This window comes from Pistacia vera, unplaced genomic scaffold (assembly GCF_008641045.1).
Source record: "Pistacia vera cultivar Batoury unplaced genomic scaffold, PisVer_v2 Contig108, whole genome shotgun sequence".
Taxonomy (NCBI): Eukaryota; Viridiplantae; Streptophyta; class Magnoliopsida; order Sapindales; family Anacardiaceae; genus Pistacia; species Pistacia vera.
Window position 1 is genome coordinate 513,200 of NW_022195115.1, and position 17,182 is coordinate 530,381.

General features: G+C 35.0%; 3 protein-coding genes and 1 long non-coding RNA gene across 7 annotated transcripts; 1 reads left to right on the forward strand and 3 right to left on the reverse strand.

The window, feature by feature from the left end:
* The first annotated feature begins 513 nt into the window (after nucleotides 1–513).
* LOC116133652 lies at nucleotides 514–2,355 on the forward strand. 4 transcript variants are annotated; one of them, XR_004128595.1, is made up of 4 exons: nucleotides 514–987; nucleotides 1,159–1,222; nucleotides 1,587–1,726; nucleotides 1,830–2,355. XR_004128595.1 is itself a non-coding variant. In XM_031419348.1 (3 exons), exons 1-3 carry the CDS (start codon nucleotides 656–658, stop codon nucleotides 1,638–1,640), a joined length of 450 nt encoding a protein of 149 aa, XP_031275208.1. In that variant the 5' UTR covers nucleotides 514–655; the 3' UTR covers nucleotides 1,641–2,355. The 4 variants fall into 4 exon arrangements, 2 of the variants coding, with proteins under 2 accessions (XP_031275208.1, XP_031275201.1); XR_004128596.1 differs by having other exon boundaries at nucleotides 1,890–2,355; XM_031419348.1 differs by having other exon boundaries at nucleotides 1,587–2,355.
* Nucleotides 2,356–2,805: 450 nt separating this feature from the next.
* On the reverse strand, nucleotides 2,806–6,523 carry LOC116133671. The gene is made up of 5 exons (XR_004128597.1): nucleotides 6,399–6,523; nucleotides 5,490–5,581; nucleotides 3,944–4,071; nucleotides 3,756–3,824; nucleotides 2,806–3,404 (listed from the first exon to the last, which is right to left on the reverse strand). It is a non-coding gene; the product is annotated as an uncharacterized LOC116133671 (long non-coding RNA).
* A 1,179-nt stretch (nucleotides 6,524–7,702) lies between these two features.
* Nucleotides 7,703–10,417, reverse strand: LOC116133643. The gene is made up of 5 exons (XM_031419330.1): nucleotides 10,219–10,417; nucleotides 8,880–8,971; nucleotides 8,351–8,788; nucleotides 8,192–8,250; nucleotides 7,703–8,109 (listed from the first exon to the last, which is right to left on the reverse strand). Exons 2-5 carry the CDS (start codon nucleotides 8,935–8,937, stop codon nucleotides 7,930–7,932), a joined length of 735 nt encoding a protein of 244 aa, XP_031275190.1. The 5' UTR covers nucleotides 8,938–8,971; nucleotides 10,219–10,417; the 3' UTR covers nucleotides 7,703–7,929.
* A 4,313-nt stretch (nucleotides 10,418–14,730) lies between these two features.
* Nucleotides 14,731–16,931, reverse strand: LOC116133620 (scarecrow-like protein 8). The gene is made up of 2 exons (XM_031419300.1): nucleotides 16,590–16,931; nucleotides 14,731–16,412 (listed from the first exon to the last, which is right to left on the reverse strand). Exons 1-2 carry the CDS (start codon nucleotides 16,750–16,752, stop codon nucleotides 14,890–14,892), a joined length of 1,686 nt encoding a protein of 561 aa, XP_031275160.1. The 5' UTR covers nucleotides 16,753–16,931; the 3' UTR covers nucleotides 14,731–14,889.
* Nucleotides 16,932–17,182: the final 251 nt, after the last annotated feature.

Sequence of the window (17,182 nt, forward strand, 5' to 3'; positions counted from 1 at the left end):
TATGGTTACCAAATAATTATACATCCACAATATAAGAAATAATAATCATATATATCAATATATAAACATACCATAAAATATATTTTTTAGAACTTTTGGTAATCCGGCTCAATTCAAGTAATGGGTTATTCCCATCCCACCAGCCCATTGATTAATTTTGAAGTTGATTATAAAATAATTTGAAAATCTTGTCTAGGTAGCTTCTAAAAATCAAAGGATATAGTTTGTCTTTTAGGATTTACTTAGAATATAAACAACAAATTGAAATTATTTGAAGAATACTTCTCTTTTTGGAAGAATGTGAATCTCAAATTAAATCTTATATACCAGCCCGCTTTCTCTCTCGATAGTATCAGTCCAGTAACACACATAGTCTTAAAAAAATTAAAAAAATATGAAGTGTGACAAAACATTTGGTCCATCAGGTTCAGGACCTGGGTCAAGCTCCTTGTAGGAGAGAACGGATCGAATATATTTTTTTCCCCATTGCCACTAAAAAATATATTTTTTTTCTTCAAATATCACTTCCCCTAAATTGACTACCTCAGTCAAATTCATTTTCTCTACAATACAAACACTACAATTTTTCCCCATTCCTTTCAATTTTTACCTCTAATCTCACAGTCAATTTCTCAAAAATTTCTCAGCCGATCTCATGCCAATTTCATTACATGCCGCGACGCCTCACCAAACGCCGACAAACCAACCCGAATCGTCTTTTCCATACCTCGCCAAACGTCGCGACGCCTCACCAGATGCCGCGATGCCTCACCAGACGCCAACAAACCAAAGACTAACCATCATTTCCACGCCTCGCCAGAAGTTGTCACGTCTCACCAAACCAACCGAAATCGTCATTTCCACACCTCGCCTTGCCAAATGCCATGACGCCTCGCCAGACGCCGAAAAACTACAAACAAAACTCTCGTCGTTTCCACACCTCGCCAGAAGCCGCCACGCATCGCCAGTTGAGAATCGAAGGCACAAGTAAGACTCTATTATCTTTTTCAGTTTGATTTTTAGTATCAATTAGTTGTTAGGGTTTTTTAATTCTACTTATTTTTTAAACAAATTGATTCATCGAAGAAAGGCATGTTTATTTGGAAGATTCACACCGGTTTTCTAAATAATGATTCTTGTTCTTTGCTTGTTGATTAGGATTCCAGAAGCTGCCCATTTCAAAGCCCTTGGCTCTACCGTTGAGGAAGCATTTATGGATTTGGTATTGTTGGTTGAACACTTGTGGTTGGTGTTGTATGTGATTAACCGTGGAATTCTTTTTCCTTGTTTCTGGATTTTTGTAGTCCTAAATATTTAACAGGATTGTAGGAGAGCTTTAGAATGGTTTATAAATCCTAGATAGAAGCTGGGTTCAGTTCATAGTTGCGTTTAATTCTGTTCGACTGGTTTGGTTCTTGTATGTTGGCATTTTAGTTAATACTGCTGAACTTTGGGAGTATGTATTTTGTGCCAAATATTTGCCTTTTCTGTTCTGTTTTTAACTTCTGGTGCACTAACTTGATATATCTTCCCAGGTCAATAATAAAAGATTCAAACATATATAATTTTGGTAACTATTTTGGCAGGTAGTCGTGCCCTCTCAATGGAATTATTTGCTTGTCTTTTGGAAACTATTTTAGGCAGGTAATTGTGTTGTTGCAGAATTTGCATGATTGCAGGTTTTGAAGGTTCCGAGAGATTGCTACATTTCGGGTAGTTTGTGCAGGTTTGTTAGTTTTATGCTTTTTGCATTGTGTGCAATTTCTAAAAGGTTGTTGCAGTTTGTATAGGTTGTCCAGTGTGTATTTGCTAACGAGAGTTTTCTGCAGTTTGTGCAACTTTTGGTTGTTGGTTACAGAATGTGTAGCAAGTAATGCAGTATTTTGCAGGATTATGATGCAATTGTGTTGTTGCCGAGGGAGTGCTTTAACTTGGTCAAAGATGCATCAATTTTTGTAGTTTTTGTTTGCTCTGCCTGAGAGATTTTGTACTGGTGTAGCTTGTGCGTGTGTGCAGTTTTTGAAGCTGCTGCAATTGTTCTCTGCCTTTGGTGTTGTATGCAGTCTTCGGGTGTCTGTTACAACTTGTGTAGTCCATGCTGTTTGTGCTTTTTTTGTTTTCAGGATTTCCTCCCAACTTGTACAGTGTGGATTGCTGGTTTTGAAGCTTGTGCAACTTTTCTGGTTTGGTTTGCTGATCCTTTTTGTAAAGGCCTTTAAGGGTTGACGTTTGGGTGCCCTTGGTTGCTTCGGTCTCTATTGTCTTTCCTTGGTTGTCCTTGCTTTTGTAGTTTTGTCCCTTGGGAATGCCCAAGGTTCTTGGTTTTAATGGGGAATCCCCTTTCTTAGGTTGCAATTCTTTTATTCTTTTATAAAATTATTGGGTTTACCCAAAAAAAAAAAAAAAAAAAAAGTAACTTGTCATGAATATAATTATGTGTATATACATATATTGTCTTGGCTGAGTAGAGATCAAAAACAAAGTTAATTGTTATCATAGAGGTTGATTTCTAGATCCTAAAAAAACCTTCACAATTTGGTAAAGTAATACAAACATTGAAGTAAAATATGAAGCAGGATGACTGTATTGCCCTGGTAATTTTGTTGCTTCTTTCAAATATGGATTATTATCCATAATCATAGAAGAGATTGATAGAGATTTTAATTAGGCACAATTTTAATTAAACATTGAATTACCAACAATTCATCAAACCCAACTAGCTATAAATAAATATTTTAGGTTAATCTAGTCTCAATATTTAACTAAAAAGATAATATATTTATTAGTATTTACAGATCACAAAAAGACAGCAAGTAATTCTACTAAACATGGTTCAATCATCTTTACAAAGAGTATGAACAGAATTCTATAATGTACAACCAGCCAAACACTCCTGGACACTGCAAAAATAATAGGCCTAGTCATCGCGTCCAGCCCCAAAAACACTACACTAATAGCCAACAAAATGCAACATTAAGGCTGCAACTCCAAAACACACTGCACAAACAGCCAAGCTTCTTAACAAAACATAGCACAGCTCCAAACATACTTTTATGAATTGCAAAAATGCAGTTTTCTGCTGCTGCATCTCCCAACAAAGCTCTCCAAAATCCTTTGTTTAGTCATGCACCAACGCCATCCATTGCACAACAACAACCAACATACCCAAACAGCCAAAAACTATAGATCTAGCACTAAAACACCTCAAGAGCAGATCCAAGCTGTAGATCCAACACACAAAAAATTGCACTTACTGAGAAAATGTCCTAGAGACTGCAAAAACCTAAAACTCCAAAAATCTATAAATTCCCAATACTACAAAGAACAAAAACAAAGCTGCAGCACCAAAAAATCCTGCACCAACCTAATAGTCTCCCATGAAATTAATGCTGAATGTTGGAGACCTGCCACAAAAAAAAAATACAACTAATAAATATCTTAATACAATATTAGAAAGTTAATTCTAATGCTCTAGAATCAAGACATGCATCATTTATCAATGCACCATCCATAAGCAACTCATTCACATCACTAGCATATAACTTAGACTTCACATAACCTTCCTCTATCAAAATGCAGACAACAATCTTAACCTACCACATTAAGGGAGCAAAAATATGGCAAGCAGCAATGAAACCACAAACAAGCAGTTAAATACATACACAATCATTTTGATACATGATTTTTATATTAGAAATGAGTTTCAGGCAACAAATAGGGGTTAAAATATAAGAAAACTAAAAAACCGTAAGCACCTGGAGCTGCTGCCTTTCAGCTGATGAACATGAGCATCCAACTTCCTGAAACTCAAGTTCTTTTGATCCCTATCCAAGATACAACAAGAACTCAACCATGTTAGTAGACTGAGAAATTTCCAAAACAGAAGCGAAAGCTAAAAAGAAAGTAAAATAGAGAACCAATAAGGAAGTTGAAAGATGTATACTTGAACATGAACAATGCATAAAATAATGCTAGCAATACGCAACCCAGAGGTCAATATTTTGAGAAAAAAATCTCAACCACAAGGCACAAGGGCTTGTTCTTTTGACTCATACTTCAAAAAAGCACAACCTGCAATAAAGAGAAACAAATAGACAAATAAACTATTTTGCAATGAAATAGTCCAGCAATTGTCAAACCACAAAATAAACAACACATGTTAACAAGTACAGCATTTTATCATGACTCTCGAGCTCTTATATTGTTCCTAGATGTTGTTCTAAAGCTACATAAATAATACCGTGACGCAAAAGATGGTTCAATCTTATGGGTTTGTAATTTGGGAGAGATTTTTGATAAATTTAGCAAATGAAATGACGAGTGTTGATGGAAGACGGTGGTCGGCGCTGCTGGTGGAAGACGACAGCCAACGTTGGTGGTGGAAGACAGTGGCCGGCGTTGGTGGTGGTAGAGGACAAACGGCTAGTGGTTTATGGTTTCTAATTTGAGAAAGATTTTTGGTACATTTAAGCGAATGAAAAATGACTAGTGCTGGTGGAAGACGGTGGTCGACGCTATTGGTGGACGATGGCGACTGGTGCTGACGGTGGAAGACGGCGGCCAGCGCTGCTAGTGGTAGAGGACAATTAGATGCTGGTTTATGGTTTCTAATTTCAGAGCCATTTTTTTTACATTTGAGCGAATGAAAAATGACTAGTGCTGGTGGAAGACGATGGTCAGCGCTGCTGGTGGACAATGGAGGCCGGTGTTGGTGGTGGAAGACGGCGGGCAACGATGGTGGTGGTAGAGGATATGCAGCTGGTGGTTTATGATTACTATTTTGAGAGATTTTTTATACATTTGGGGGAGGCAATTAAAATTTTGAAATTTTTTTTTTTTTTTAGCTTTTGGGGAAACTTACGTGGCAAATAAGTGAGGTGACATCTGTCATGTCAGTTGCCACGTCAGTTAGTACAGGGGTTAGTAAGATTTTGTTAGTGCATATAGCATTACTCGCTTAGAAAACACGAAACAACGGTGTTTACGGAATTGCAGCTATAGACGAAATGGTTTAACCCTATTCCCTGGAATGAACAACATCCTCCTGCACCCAAACAGAAACCCAAGTTTGTCTATTTTTCTTCTTATACCATAAGTTTTTGAACTATTACAAATTCTTTATGAATTGCTCATGTGTTCAACCTCTTACTATTATGCAGATTGATATTGCCCGAGTTTTGCGGGGAATTCTAATCGAATTGGGAGATTCAAGTCTCTAGAGCTGCATTATACAAAAGTTCACTTAAAGCATATAAAGGAGCTATGGGAAGATTTTGAATCAAGACAACGTGCCAGTAGACTTGCTAATGAGAAGAATGAGCTTGAAAGACTATCAAGTAATAATGAGTTTCAATCAAGTTCGCCTTCGGTATCCTTTTTCAGTTGGCTGCTAAGTTTCAATATACAGAAGATTATTTAAGTACAATAAGGGCATCGAAAATAAATGAACAATCACATCTCAAATCAAACAGAAAACACAGGTGACTTACCAGTATAGTGAACATTCAAATTCTCATCATAAATCAGGCTACCAACTTGTGACGCCATTGACTATGTTTGTGAAACAATTCAGAGAGGTACACTGCAGAGAAAGAAACACATGTATCATATCAGACAAGAACTTTAGAAGAAAAAAAATTGAATAAATTTACTCAGTGTTGTGGTTTACATTTTTAATACAAATGTAAAAAGAACCAAAGAAAGAAGAAATGGAATTGTCAAGCAAATCAACAAAGGTACATCTTCAAACACCAATCTGCAATGGTTTGTTGTAAAGGAACCCATTTTGAAATCAAACAACAATAAAATAACGGGATATTCCTGATGCTATGTCTCCTTAGAAAATGGTTTAAACACCCACATAAACTCTTACTCACGGAACGCCCAAACTTTTTCTGAAAGATTAGAAATAGCCTTCATGTAGAAAGAAACAGCAATAATTAACCCTTTTCTTAATTTCATCACCAAATTCAAGATTCAAGATCAAAAACCTTCATAAAAAGTTCTCAAAACCTCAAACCAATAATTTCATTTCAAAATATATTTTATGCCCTTTTAATTCCAAAAATTTACGAAGTTCTTCTAAAGCTTCCCCTTATTCCCAATTTGTTAGCCTAGAAAACAAAGGAAGAGAAGAAAACTGAACTTCGAAACCACAAATTAGAGTTTGTTTCCTTGGGCTTAGTCGATGTAAAATGATGGTTATCTTAAAACCCTAAACAACAGAAATCTTCAAATCTATGGTTAATTTCTCAAATTTTCTCGGAAAACAAACAGATTAGTCATCAATGGAAAACAAAAACGATTCTCTAAAGCAATTTCACACCACATGATAACATCTGTCAAACGAAAGGTTAGAAGAAATCAGAAATTTCAGAGGTTTGAGAGAAATAACTCACAAACGGGAGACAGGGTACAATCTATCTTTCTTGCTTCTTTGCTTCGCTTCTTGATTTTCTCGGCCTTTCCAGACAGTTCTCTCCCGTTTGATTCTCAACAAAACTAGCAGTTTGCAAGTTGTTTTTTCAAATGGGGTCTGGGAAGAATGTTTGGCTCGCATATGTAGACAATAGTGGGGTTCCAACGGTATCTTTCTCTTTCTTTTACGTTAATGCCCTTCTCCGGACATACAATTTGCAATTAGGAGAATATTATTTTCATTTTAACCGTTCGATGACTTGCGTTGATCATTTGATGAGTGGGGTATGATGCATTGTGTAAATTAACCGTAAAGTGTCTAAATTGTAAACTAACAAGATTTAATGCATACATTAAAACTCATATCCATTTTGGATTATGTAAAATTAATAAAGTTATATTGTAAGATTATACCCAAATTTCAAATCTCAAGTGATTTTGTCATTTAATAATTCATCTTAAATTATCGTCATGTGTCCAACTAGGATTTTACAATTTACACTATAGTCAAGGCCCGTTAATTGCATGTTCCCAAATCAATAAAAGCCCCAATCAGGGAAAAACCTACTAACCAAAATTTGAAAATTCTAATTAATAATATAAAATTAAAACAAAAGCCTTTTGTATAGACCATAGAAAATAAATAAACGGCATCAAAAAGTGCTTTCAAGTACATTATATTAATAATTTTTTTACAAGAAAAAAAATCTACCTAATTTAATCAAATATTACAAGATATAGACAACAAAAATATTATAACCTATCCTGAGGGCAATTTTTACTTCACAAGAAAATGAGACACCTACCAGATTAGAAAATTACAAATGTATCCTTATGTCATAAGCTGTTTATTTGATGTGTCACCTTGTGACTAAATGGTGGATTAATTAAGGATAAAACATCACACGTATTATATGTATTTATATCTCTCATTAATTGAAAATTTGGCAAGAATAAATGGATGATTATTTTTTTTCTAACACATTTTAATTATGTTAAATATGATAATATTAAATTAGAAAGAAAAAAGGAAAGAGAGAGGGTGAGTGAAGTTAAAGCCAAGCATATGCGACGGTGAGAGTTCGACCCATCCAACCAAAACAGACCCCTCCGTTTTCTTCTTTAACGGTGAATCCTAGGTTGACTCGGCTCCTGTGTAGAGCATCTGCAAAACGTTATTGAACCCAGAAGACAAATCATTTGTAATCAAAAGGCGCCAGTATAACCAAGATAATTGTCATCAATGTGATAATTCCTCTTCTGATGGATCTATAAAGCGATCACCTTAGTAAGCACCTTCTCATATATTGCTACGAAGTTACAAGCAAATAATTGTCATCACAAGAGAAACTTCAGTTCTTAACTATCGGAGAACTTGCTCGACTACAAGCATATTGTAGCTGCATAATATTTGCCTTACAAGACAAGTTCAAACCCTAATTCTACCACAAAAGTTAAACGAACATAATTGCTGACATATTCTATGCACTAGGAAAGTCAATGCTTTGGCAATTATGGTGTCTTTATCAACATAAAGTTGACTTTTTCATCCCACTGCATACAGCGATTTGGTGATTTTGGAGAACCAAGATCACTGAAATGCTCACTTTTCTGAGGTGATTGAGCACCTCCTAGTCCATGTTCTCCAAGCTCTTCCAATTCTAACCACCTTAGAGGACTTGCAGGCTGAAACTGAAAGAAACTATCATCCATTAGATAATCCATAAATAAGTAGCTAAACCGAAACAAGTAAACAACCAAAATAAAAACAGACCTTAAAATCATCCAATGCTGAAGATGCCACCCATGGGGACACTGACTGCTTAGAAAAACCTGAAACAAAAGAACCAATGAACAAAAACAACAATAGAGATTTATGGATTTGTCAAGTACCAGCACAGTAAATATTTAAATGTTTGATAATTTTGTTTACCATTATGTAGTCCAACTGTTATCAGCAACTCATCTATGTCCATAGCTTTTGTCCGTGCTTTGGGGCATTCTTGATGGTTGTGTAGAAAATCTTCCTCTGCCAAAGCACTGAAATGTTCCTCCTCCAGCACACTCAGTTTCGCATTCAGATTGGAGGACTCACGCAGATGGGGCTTCCCCGAATTCGAAATGTCAGAAAGTGCTTTCCTGGTGCTGGTCTGTGGTTTCTCAGAAGCTTTAGAACTCTTCTTTTTGCTTCCATCAAATGTAATTTTAGAGGCACTGATGTCTTTCTCAATAAAAGAGTTGGAATTAGGCTTCTTTAAGGATTGATTGGGAGTAGGCTTCACCGAATTTGATAAATCACCTAGTGGCTTCCTTCCGCCAAGCCCTCCCTTTTTTAAGGATTTAGAGACATTGGTCTTCCCCCCAGCAGATGCTGGTGTAGAAGATTATTTAAGTACGATAAGGGCATTGAAAATAAATGAACAATCACATCTCAAATTAAACAGAAAACACAGGTGACTTACCATTATAGTGAACATTCAAATTCCTATCATGAATCAGGCTACCAACTTGTGATGCCATTGACTATGTTTGTGAAACAATTCAGAGCAGTACACTGCTCAGAAAGAAACATATGTATCATATCAGACAATAACTTTAGGAGAAAAAAAAAAATTGAATAAATTTACTCAGTGTTATGGTTTACATTTTTAATACAAATGAAAAAAGAACCTAAGAAACGAGAAATGGAACTCCCAAGCAAATCAACAAGGTGCATCTTCAAACACCAATCTGCAACGGTTTGTTGTAAAAGAACCCAAATTGAAATCAAACAACAATGAAACAACGGGATAATCCTGATGCTATGGATCTCTCCTTAGAAAATGGTTTAAACACCCATATAAATTCTTACCCACGGAACACCCAAACTTTTTCATAATTCTCAATACATTGATTTATTTTCTCACTCCAAAAGTGTTAGGGTACTATGTTTATCTCTCTAGTGAAAAATTTGGTTCAAACAAAACAACATCAAAATCAAACAAGATGATCTCAATTCTCAAACAGTCCAGCTACCAAACTCTATGTTTCATCAAATTCGTTTCTTGAAGTCTCAAAGAAAAGCAAAAGAGGCCTGCAATTCAACTGCCATGATAGTTATGCTAACAAATCCCCACATCATAGTTTTCAAATTACCAGAAAAAGTGTGGGTCTTCGGTTCAATTCATGCAAAAACACCCAGCCAGAAAAATACCTTTCTGAAAAATTTAATTGGTTTTATGCTACTACTACCTTTCCTGTTACCACTAAAAGCTCAGATAAATTAGAAAGAAAGCAACAAAACTTAAAACCTCAGGTAACTCTAATTTCTGAAAGACTAGAAATAGTATTGATTTAAAAAAAAAAAAAACAGCAATAATTAACCTTTTTCTTAATTCCATCAAGAAATTCAAGATTCAAGATTAAAAACCTTTCTAAAAAATTCTCAAAAACCCAAACCAATAAGTTCATCTCAAAATATATTTTACGGCCCTTTAAATCCTAAAATTTACGAAGTTCTTCTAAAGTTTCCCCTTATTCCCAGTTTGTTTGCCTAGAAAACAAATAGAAGAAAACTGAACTTCGAAACCACAAATTAGAGTTCGTTTCTTCGGGCTTAGTCGATGTAAAATGATGGTTATCTTAAAACCCTAAACAACAAAAATTTTCAAATCTAGGGTTTATTTCTAAAATTTTCTCGGTAACCAAACAGATTAGTCATCAGTGGAAAGAAAAAAAAACCACTCTAAAACATGATAACATCTCTCAAACGAAACGTTAGAAGAAATAAGAAATTTCAGAGGTTTGAGAGAAATAACTCACAAATGGGTGACAAGGTACAATCTTCTTTTATTGCTTCGCTTCTTGATTTTCTCGGCCTTTCCATACAGCTTTCTCTCTTTTGATCAACAAATCAAATCACTCTCAACAAAACTTGCAGTTGTTATTTGAAATGGGTCTCGAAGAACTTTTGGCTCGTGTATCTGTATGTAGTAGTGCAGACAGCACTGGGTTTCCACTTTCCAACGGTAACTTTCTCTTTCTTTTATGTTAAAACCCTTCTCTGGACATACAATTACGAGAATATTATTTTCATTTTAAGCCGTTCGATGACTTGCATTGATCATTTGATGAGTGGGGTATGATGCATTGTGTAAAATTTAAAAAAAAAAACTATATCATAATATTTTAGTTATTTAATCAATATATTTAAGATTTAATGCAGATATTAAAAGTCATATCTATTTTGGATTATGTTATATATGTAAGATTATACCCAAATTTCATATCTCAACAGATTTTACATTAAAGTATTTTTGTCATTTAATAATTCATCTTAAATTATCTTCGTGTGCCACTAAACCAATCAAGCCCAACTAGGATTTTACACAACAGTCAAGGCCTGTTAATTGGGTCATCTCTCATATTCCCAAATCAACAAAAATCCCAATCAGGGATAAGCGTCCCAACCCAAATTTAAAAATTCTAATTAATAATATAAAATTAAAACAAAAGCCAATAAATAAATAGCATCAAAAAGTGCTTTCAAATACATTATATTAATCATTCTTTACTAGAAAAAAAAAAAATATATATATATATATATATATCTATTTTAATCAAATATTATAACTATCATGAGGGCAAAGTCATATTCAAAAGAAAATAGGACACCTACCATATTAGAAAACTACAAATCTATCCTTATGTCATCACCTTCTGACTAAATGGTAGAGTAACTAAGGATAAAACATCACAACATGTATTATATGTACTTATACTTCTCATTAATTGAAAATTTGGTGAGAATAAATGTATGATTTTTTTCTAATAAATTATACTTGTACTATTTCTTTATTTTACAAAATATTTTAATTTAAAAAATTCTTTTAAATCATTAAATAAATGCTAAAACTTTCTCATCAATTTTGGCTTCTTGTATCAATGTCATATTAATTAGCTTCAGTTATGAAGTTTTTTTTTTTTTTCTTTTTTAATTTAAAATTCCTTCGTCATAATATCGTTTATTAATGCAATTCATGTGTTATAGGTGAGCTTCACTGGAAATTGAGGGGGACTTTTATGACAAAGTGCAATAAAAGCACACAGCTGACACCACATTAAACATAAAATGAAGATGTATTGAATTTCTTTGCATTCTCAAATAATTGATCATTTTTATTATAATTAAACAATATTAATTTCAAGTTTTATATTATAAGCATAACATTTTTAGTTTTCGATTAAAGGTTTTACCCAAGAAACGATTGCTTAAGCCATCAACTACTTTGAACCTCCCATCAAGGATTAAGATAGACAGTTAAATAACTCCTCTTTAAACCACATTCAACTGCATAATTGTGGTATGTGGTCACACCAAGTCTTACATTGTGCACTAACATCCTTCTCATTACTGGCCCCATCATAGTCGTGTAACTTCAATCTATCTCATGATGTTGACAATATACAAGAAGTGAAATTGTATGTAAAGTGTTGAATAAGTAGCGACAAGTTACAATACTCACTCCACATTATTAAAATCGCTGATGTTTAATCTATATTCAAGGTATAAATTTCAAGAGTAATACTATACTTATAACATAATCTCACAACCCTGACGTGAGAATTCGCAGTTGGTTTCTAATTAATTTTCTTGTCCGACTAATTGTCAGTTACCACGTCAGAGTTGTGAGAAATAATTTGTGAGATTGAGTTTCGAGCCAATCTTTATTGAAATTTCAATACCCATTAATGCATGTGCATTATGATGACATTCATAGGACAATTACTCATAATTAAATGATATTCTATATTGATTATGATAAAATAAAATTTTGATTATTAGATAAAGTAATATACTTTTATATATATCTTCTGAGTGTGAAATTGAAGGATAATGCTGTCATTTGAGAAATCCTATGGGGTTTGCTAAGAGTTGTGGGGTTTAGTTGGGTTTTGAAGAAACCTTGTGGTTGGTAATCCGTAATTGCACTTTATGAAATGAGATTAGGCTATTATTTGCGTGATAAGGATGATCTTTCATTTTCGAGCACTAATGTTACTAGTTGGATATAATCTATGAATCAAATTCAAGATATCAGGATTTTTTATTTTTTATTTTCAAATCAAATCATGAACTATTTATGTAAAAACATACTCAAAAGACATCCAAACATACATAGCCATACTCATGGGAAGTTAATTTATAGTACTCGGGTTTATACTAATCCCTCAAGACCTTGGAACTATTGGCCAGATAAGAGTTATAGTGGTCACCTCTATTAGCAATCAAGGACGGACTTAAACTCATAACCTCTTGAGTAAGACACTCAAGAGTTCTTATCAAACCACTCGACTACCCAAGGGTTTGTTTTCGACCTAAGTAAGTAAGGTCCAATATGATATAAAAGTGACACTTAGGTTCTTATGAATTAGAAGTAGTTTGAAGATTTCTTTCTGAAAGTCTAAAATACCCCTAATTTGTTAACTTTTACTCTCTAAATTTTTAACATATTCGTCAGGTAACATCAGTTTACTTTTTTCATTAATTTTTAATGTCATATATATAACATAATATTAGAGATATTTTAAACTTTTACCAAAAATATATAAATATATATATTTAAGTAATCAATAATTGATAAGGACATAAGTGTTACTTTCGTGTTTTACTTGACCTAATTGTTATATTTACACAATCTCAGGGATCAAATAATTTCGTCCCTGAGGTTTTGTTTAAATGGCATCTTAGCTCAGTAGAATTTTTCTAATAACGTTTTGCTCCCCATCAGTTACATTTGATAGTTGACAGCATATTTAAAAGAATATATAAAAATAAGTAAAAAGTTTTTCTTTAGGTGACATGGTTGTGATAATCTATTCAGCCCATCAAATCCAAGACTCTCCCTCCTCATTATTGATTTTCATCTTATTTCATTAATTGTAATTAGTAACCTTTAATGTCCTATTTTTGGTAAGGTCCATTACTGAAAACCTCCCTTGATGTTTCCTTTTAAATCAAAATCACCTCTAATTTCAAAAATATCGTTTAGGTCTCTATCATCAAGAGATTTAAGAAAAAGATTGAGACCATTTTAGAAACATACTAGTTCATATTCATGACGATATTGATAATTTCAGTATATTGAATACCCTACAAAGGTAAACAAAGATAATGAGTCAGATAAAGTCATAAATGTGGTAGACGGTCACTTGATGAAATTTGAATACAAGATCTTTGGGTAACTATAATTTTTTTTTTTTTTTTTGGCAATGCCTAAAAAATAACGAGAGAAGAGATTCATACTTAGTTTAGAATAGGTAGCATTTATATTCTTCCCCAACTCATTTCAGATCTTATCAATAGATTCTAAAAACAATAACTGTTTACCATCTTCCTCAATTAATTCTTCGATCTCTTCTCAATCTATATATTTATTATTATTATTATACTGCATTTATATATATTTACCAAATATACACTCTCTGCAATATATTTATTAATCTTCAGAATATATTTTGATGTTTATATACAAGTTTTTAAGTGATTTTATATATATTTGTTTTCGTTAGTAGGTGAGCATTAACAAGAGAAATTGATTGATGAAGGCGGCAATATTTGTGCCCATAAGAAAGGTTTTTGCTAGATAAACCTAATTATTGTGAAAACAACATATTATCAGCATCCCTCTTTAATATAGTGATTATTCTTTTTTAATCTTAATAAGGCCTAAAATAATTGTATAATTACCATGTTTAACATTTTAAACATGTGGTACTGTTACGGTAGGCGTTACAAAAATAAAAACAAAAACCATACATTAAATTAATCACCAACAACTTTTGAATGAATTAGAGATATTTTCATATACATATGCCTCTTTTGCATGGGTTGACAAAATTTAAGGCACTGATATTATTTTCTAATTTCTTAATAAATAAATACAACTATTTGCTCAACTGAGTGTTTGGTGATCGAATTAACCTTACCCCAACCAAATCCCAACGCTATCCTTTTAACACTATTTTTCCCACCCTTGGCGAAGAATGTGGAGCCCCCATATCCAATAAGATCCTGACTCCTCATCTCCCAAATCAGAATCTTATTAGTGGAGCACTCTTCTTGAGCCCACAGCCATTACCATTTTCAGATCATATTATTTTTACCATAAAATCATGAAGACATATAAACTAAAGTTTTTTTGTAATAAATTTTAACATATCTTAAGTTAGTTAATAATCCTAATCATACCAAACACTTGATACACATATTACAATTCGCACGGACAAATCACACACACGTGACAATACTCATAAATCTAACAGCAAGAAGAATTTTTCCTGAAATCCAAACACTCCTTTTATTATATCGTTTGGTGGGCCTTTTCCATTTCCATTTTTTTCCCTTTCCATTTTCTCAGGAAAACGTTAAAAATATAACAATTGATAATATTAAATTAGAAAGAAAATAGGAAAGAGAGAGAGTGAGTGAAGTTAACGCCAAGCAGATGCGACGGTGAGAGTTCGACTCATCCAACCAAAACAGACGCCTCCGTTTTCTTCTTTAACGGTAAATCCTGGGTTGACTCGGTTCCCATAACTGAGCCGAGACCGCATTGACTCGGCAACGTTTTGACTCATTGGCTTCAACTCGAACCCGGCCATGCCCATACGGGCCCGCCACTTTCCAAACACCTCGCATCTCTCAACACGGTCCCTCCCTTCACAAGCAACCGAGTTACCGAGTTTACGACCCAATCCTGCCTCAACCTTCAGTCGTTCCATCCTATCTCTCTGTACAGTGGACTCAATTGAGTCAAACAATGCGCCGTAATAAGCACACGCCTCCTTAACACGGGCCAAGAAAGGCGCCGTATTGGAGTTCATCTCTTGTTCAACCAAAGTAACCACGCGCGGTGCCAATCCCTTCACGCGACGGAGGAGCTCGTCGCGAGGATTGTCCGTAGAGACGCTCTCGTCAGGCATTCTAAACATGTTGAATGCGAAATTAACAGCCAATGGTTCGTCAGGCTCACAACCCAGTGAGTCACGAGTCAGATCACCGAGTTTTAAGGTCTTGACCTTAAACTGTAAACAAACGCCAAATTTATCAGCGTTTTGCTTCAGCATGTTACCGACAACATTCAAACTCTCTTCACAGCCATTCTCAACCACAGCTGTGATCTTCACAATGTAAGGTTTACCATTTTGAGAACGCGTAGAGAGCGCGTGCAGTAGGTTTTGATATTGTCCTCCTTGCCCAATATCAAAATCAATAACGTGAAATTTGTTGCTCGTTGGTTGGTCGAGAGTTGCTTCGATAATGGCAAGATTTGCAGCCATAAACCCAAGCTTGAAACAAGGGGAGAGATCGTAAAGCAACTGAGTCGACTCAACGTGTTCCATACAAAACAGCTCCGTCACAGGCGGTGGATTCTCCACAGGATTAACTCGCGATTTCAATGCTGAGCACATGTACTCCATCAGTCTTTGCTCCGAATTGCCTTTCGAATTGGAAGCCTGACTCAAGCGAGTTAAGCCCTCCCCAGCGACGTCGTTTTTGCCCTCTGAAATCGCTGATGCAGCTTCCATTACTGTCTGTTTTGAACAACTTGAAACCGGAGAAGCCACCGATGAAGACGACGAAGAAGATGAAGTAGGCGAAGCAGAAGATATCGGAGAAATCGGAGTAATGGATTTCGGACTCATGAGATTCTGTATAGTCTCGGACCACTCACTGTTAGTATTGGTTATCACCGAAACCGCGTCACCTTCTTCTTCATCGTTGTCATCTAATAGCTGCTTCTCAAGCTCTTGAAGACGATTCAGCATCTTCTTCTCCGAATCTTGCGCTTGAACTCGGTTTTGCACTGTATTGTGATTATTATTATTCACGTACGGCAAATTCGGGGTCGTTTGTTGTAGGTTCGACCCAGAAACAAGCCCAACTGGTAGATGCTGCTGCTGATGTGGCCTTAACTGCTGTTGAAGAAGCGGCAAGCCGTAACGGTGCAAATCTGAAGATAGAACATTGTTAAACGAAAAATCTACGGGAGATAACGGAGATATCGGAGAGAGATTCTGGAACGTTCTCGGCTTCACTGAGCGTTGAAATATGGTGTTTAGGTTTGAATTGTTGAGGGTATGGTGTTGTAACTGTTGCTGGGTTTGGAAGTCTGTGAAGGTCCGCTTACCGATGAGGTTTTGTGCCGTTCTGTTGGCGATCTGAGTGGCTGGGTCCATGAAAATTCCAGGCAATTGTGATCGATACGACGGCTGTGACGTGTTCCCGTTCATGGATCTGCCCGCAAGACCACCGTACATGTCCGGTCCACCACCTGGAAACCCAGACGACATTTTCTCCTCCTCCTTCTCTTGCTCTTCTTCCGGTTTAGAAGAAGAAACGCATGAGAGATAGAGAAAATAAAAATACGGAAATTTTTAATTAAGAAGATAACAAAGAAAAAGAAACGATTCTCATGAATATAACGGAAGGGATATTTTTATGGAGAGAAGGTGGGGAGTTTACAAGTTACAAGTTACAACTTGCTGTTTCGGTGCAATGCAATGCATGGTGTAACCTTTATGTGGTTTTTTCCGTGTGTATGTCTGCCGCTTTGATTCTCACCGTTTGATCTTTAGTTATCGTGCAGTTTTACATGTTTTCAAAGCTATGAACGGTGATTAAAAGAGTAATACATACTCTTCGTTGCTACAATTTATAGCTTATCTTTTGTCGGGCTAAATTACGTCAACGCTTCTTTCAGGTGCGTGAGTGACCAACCTT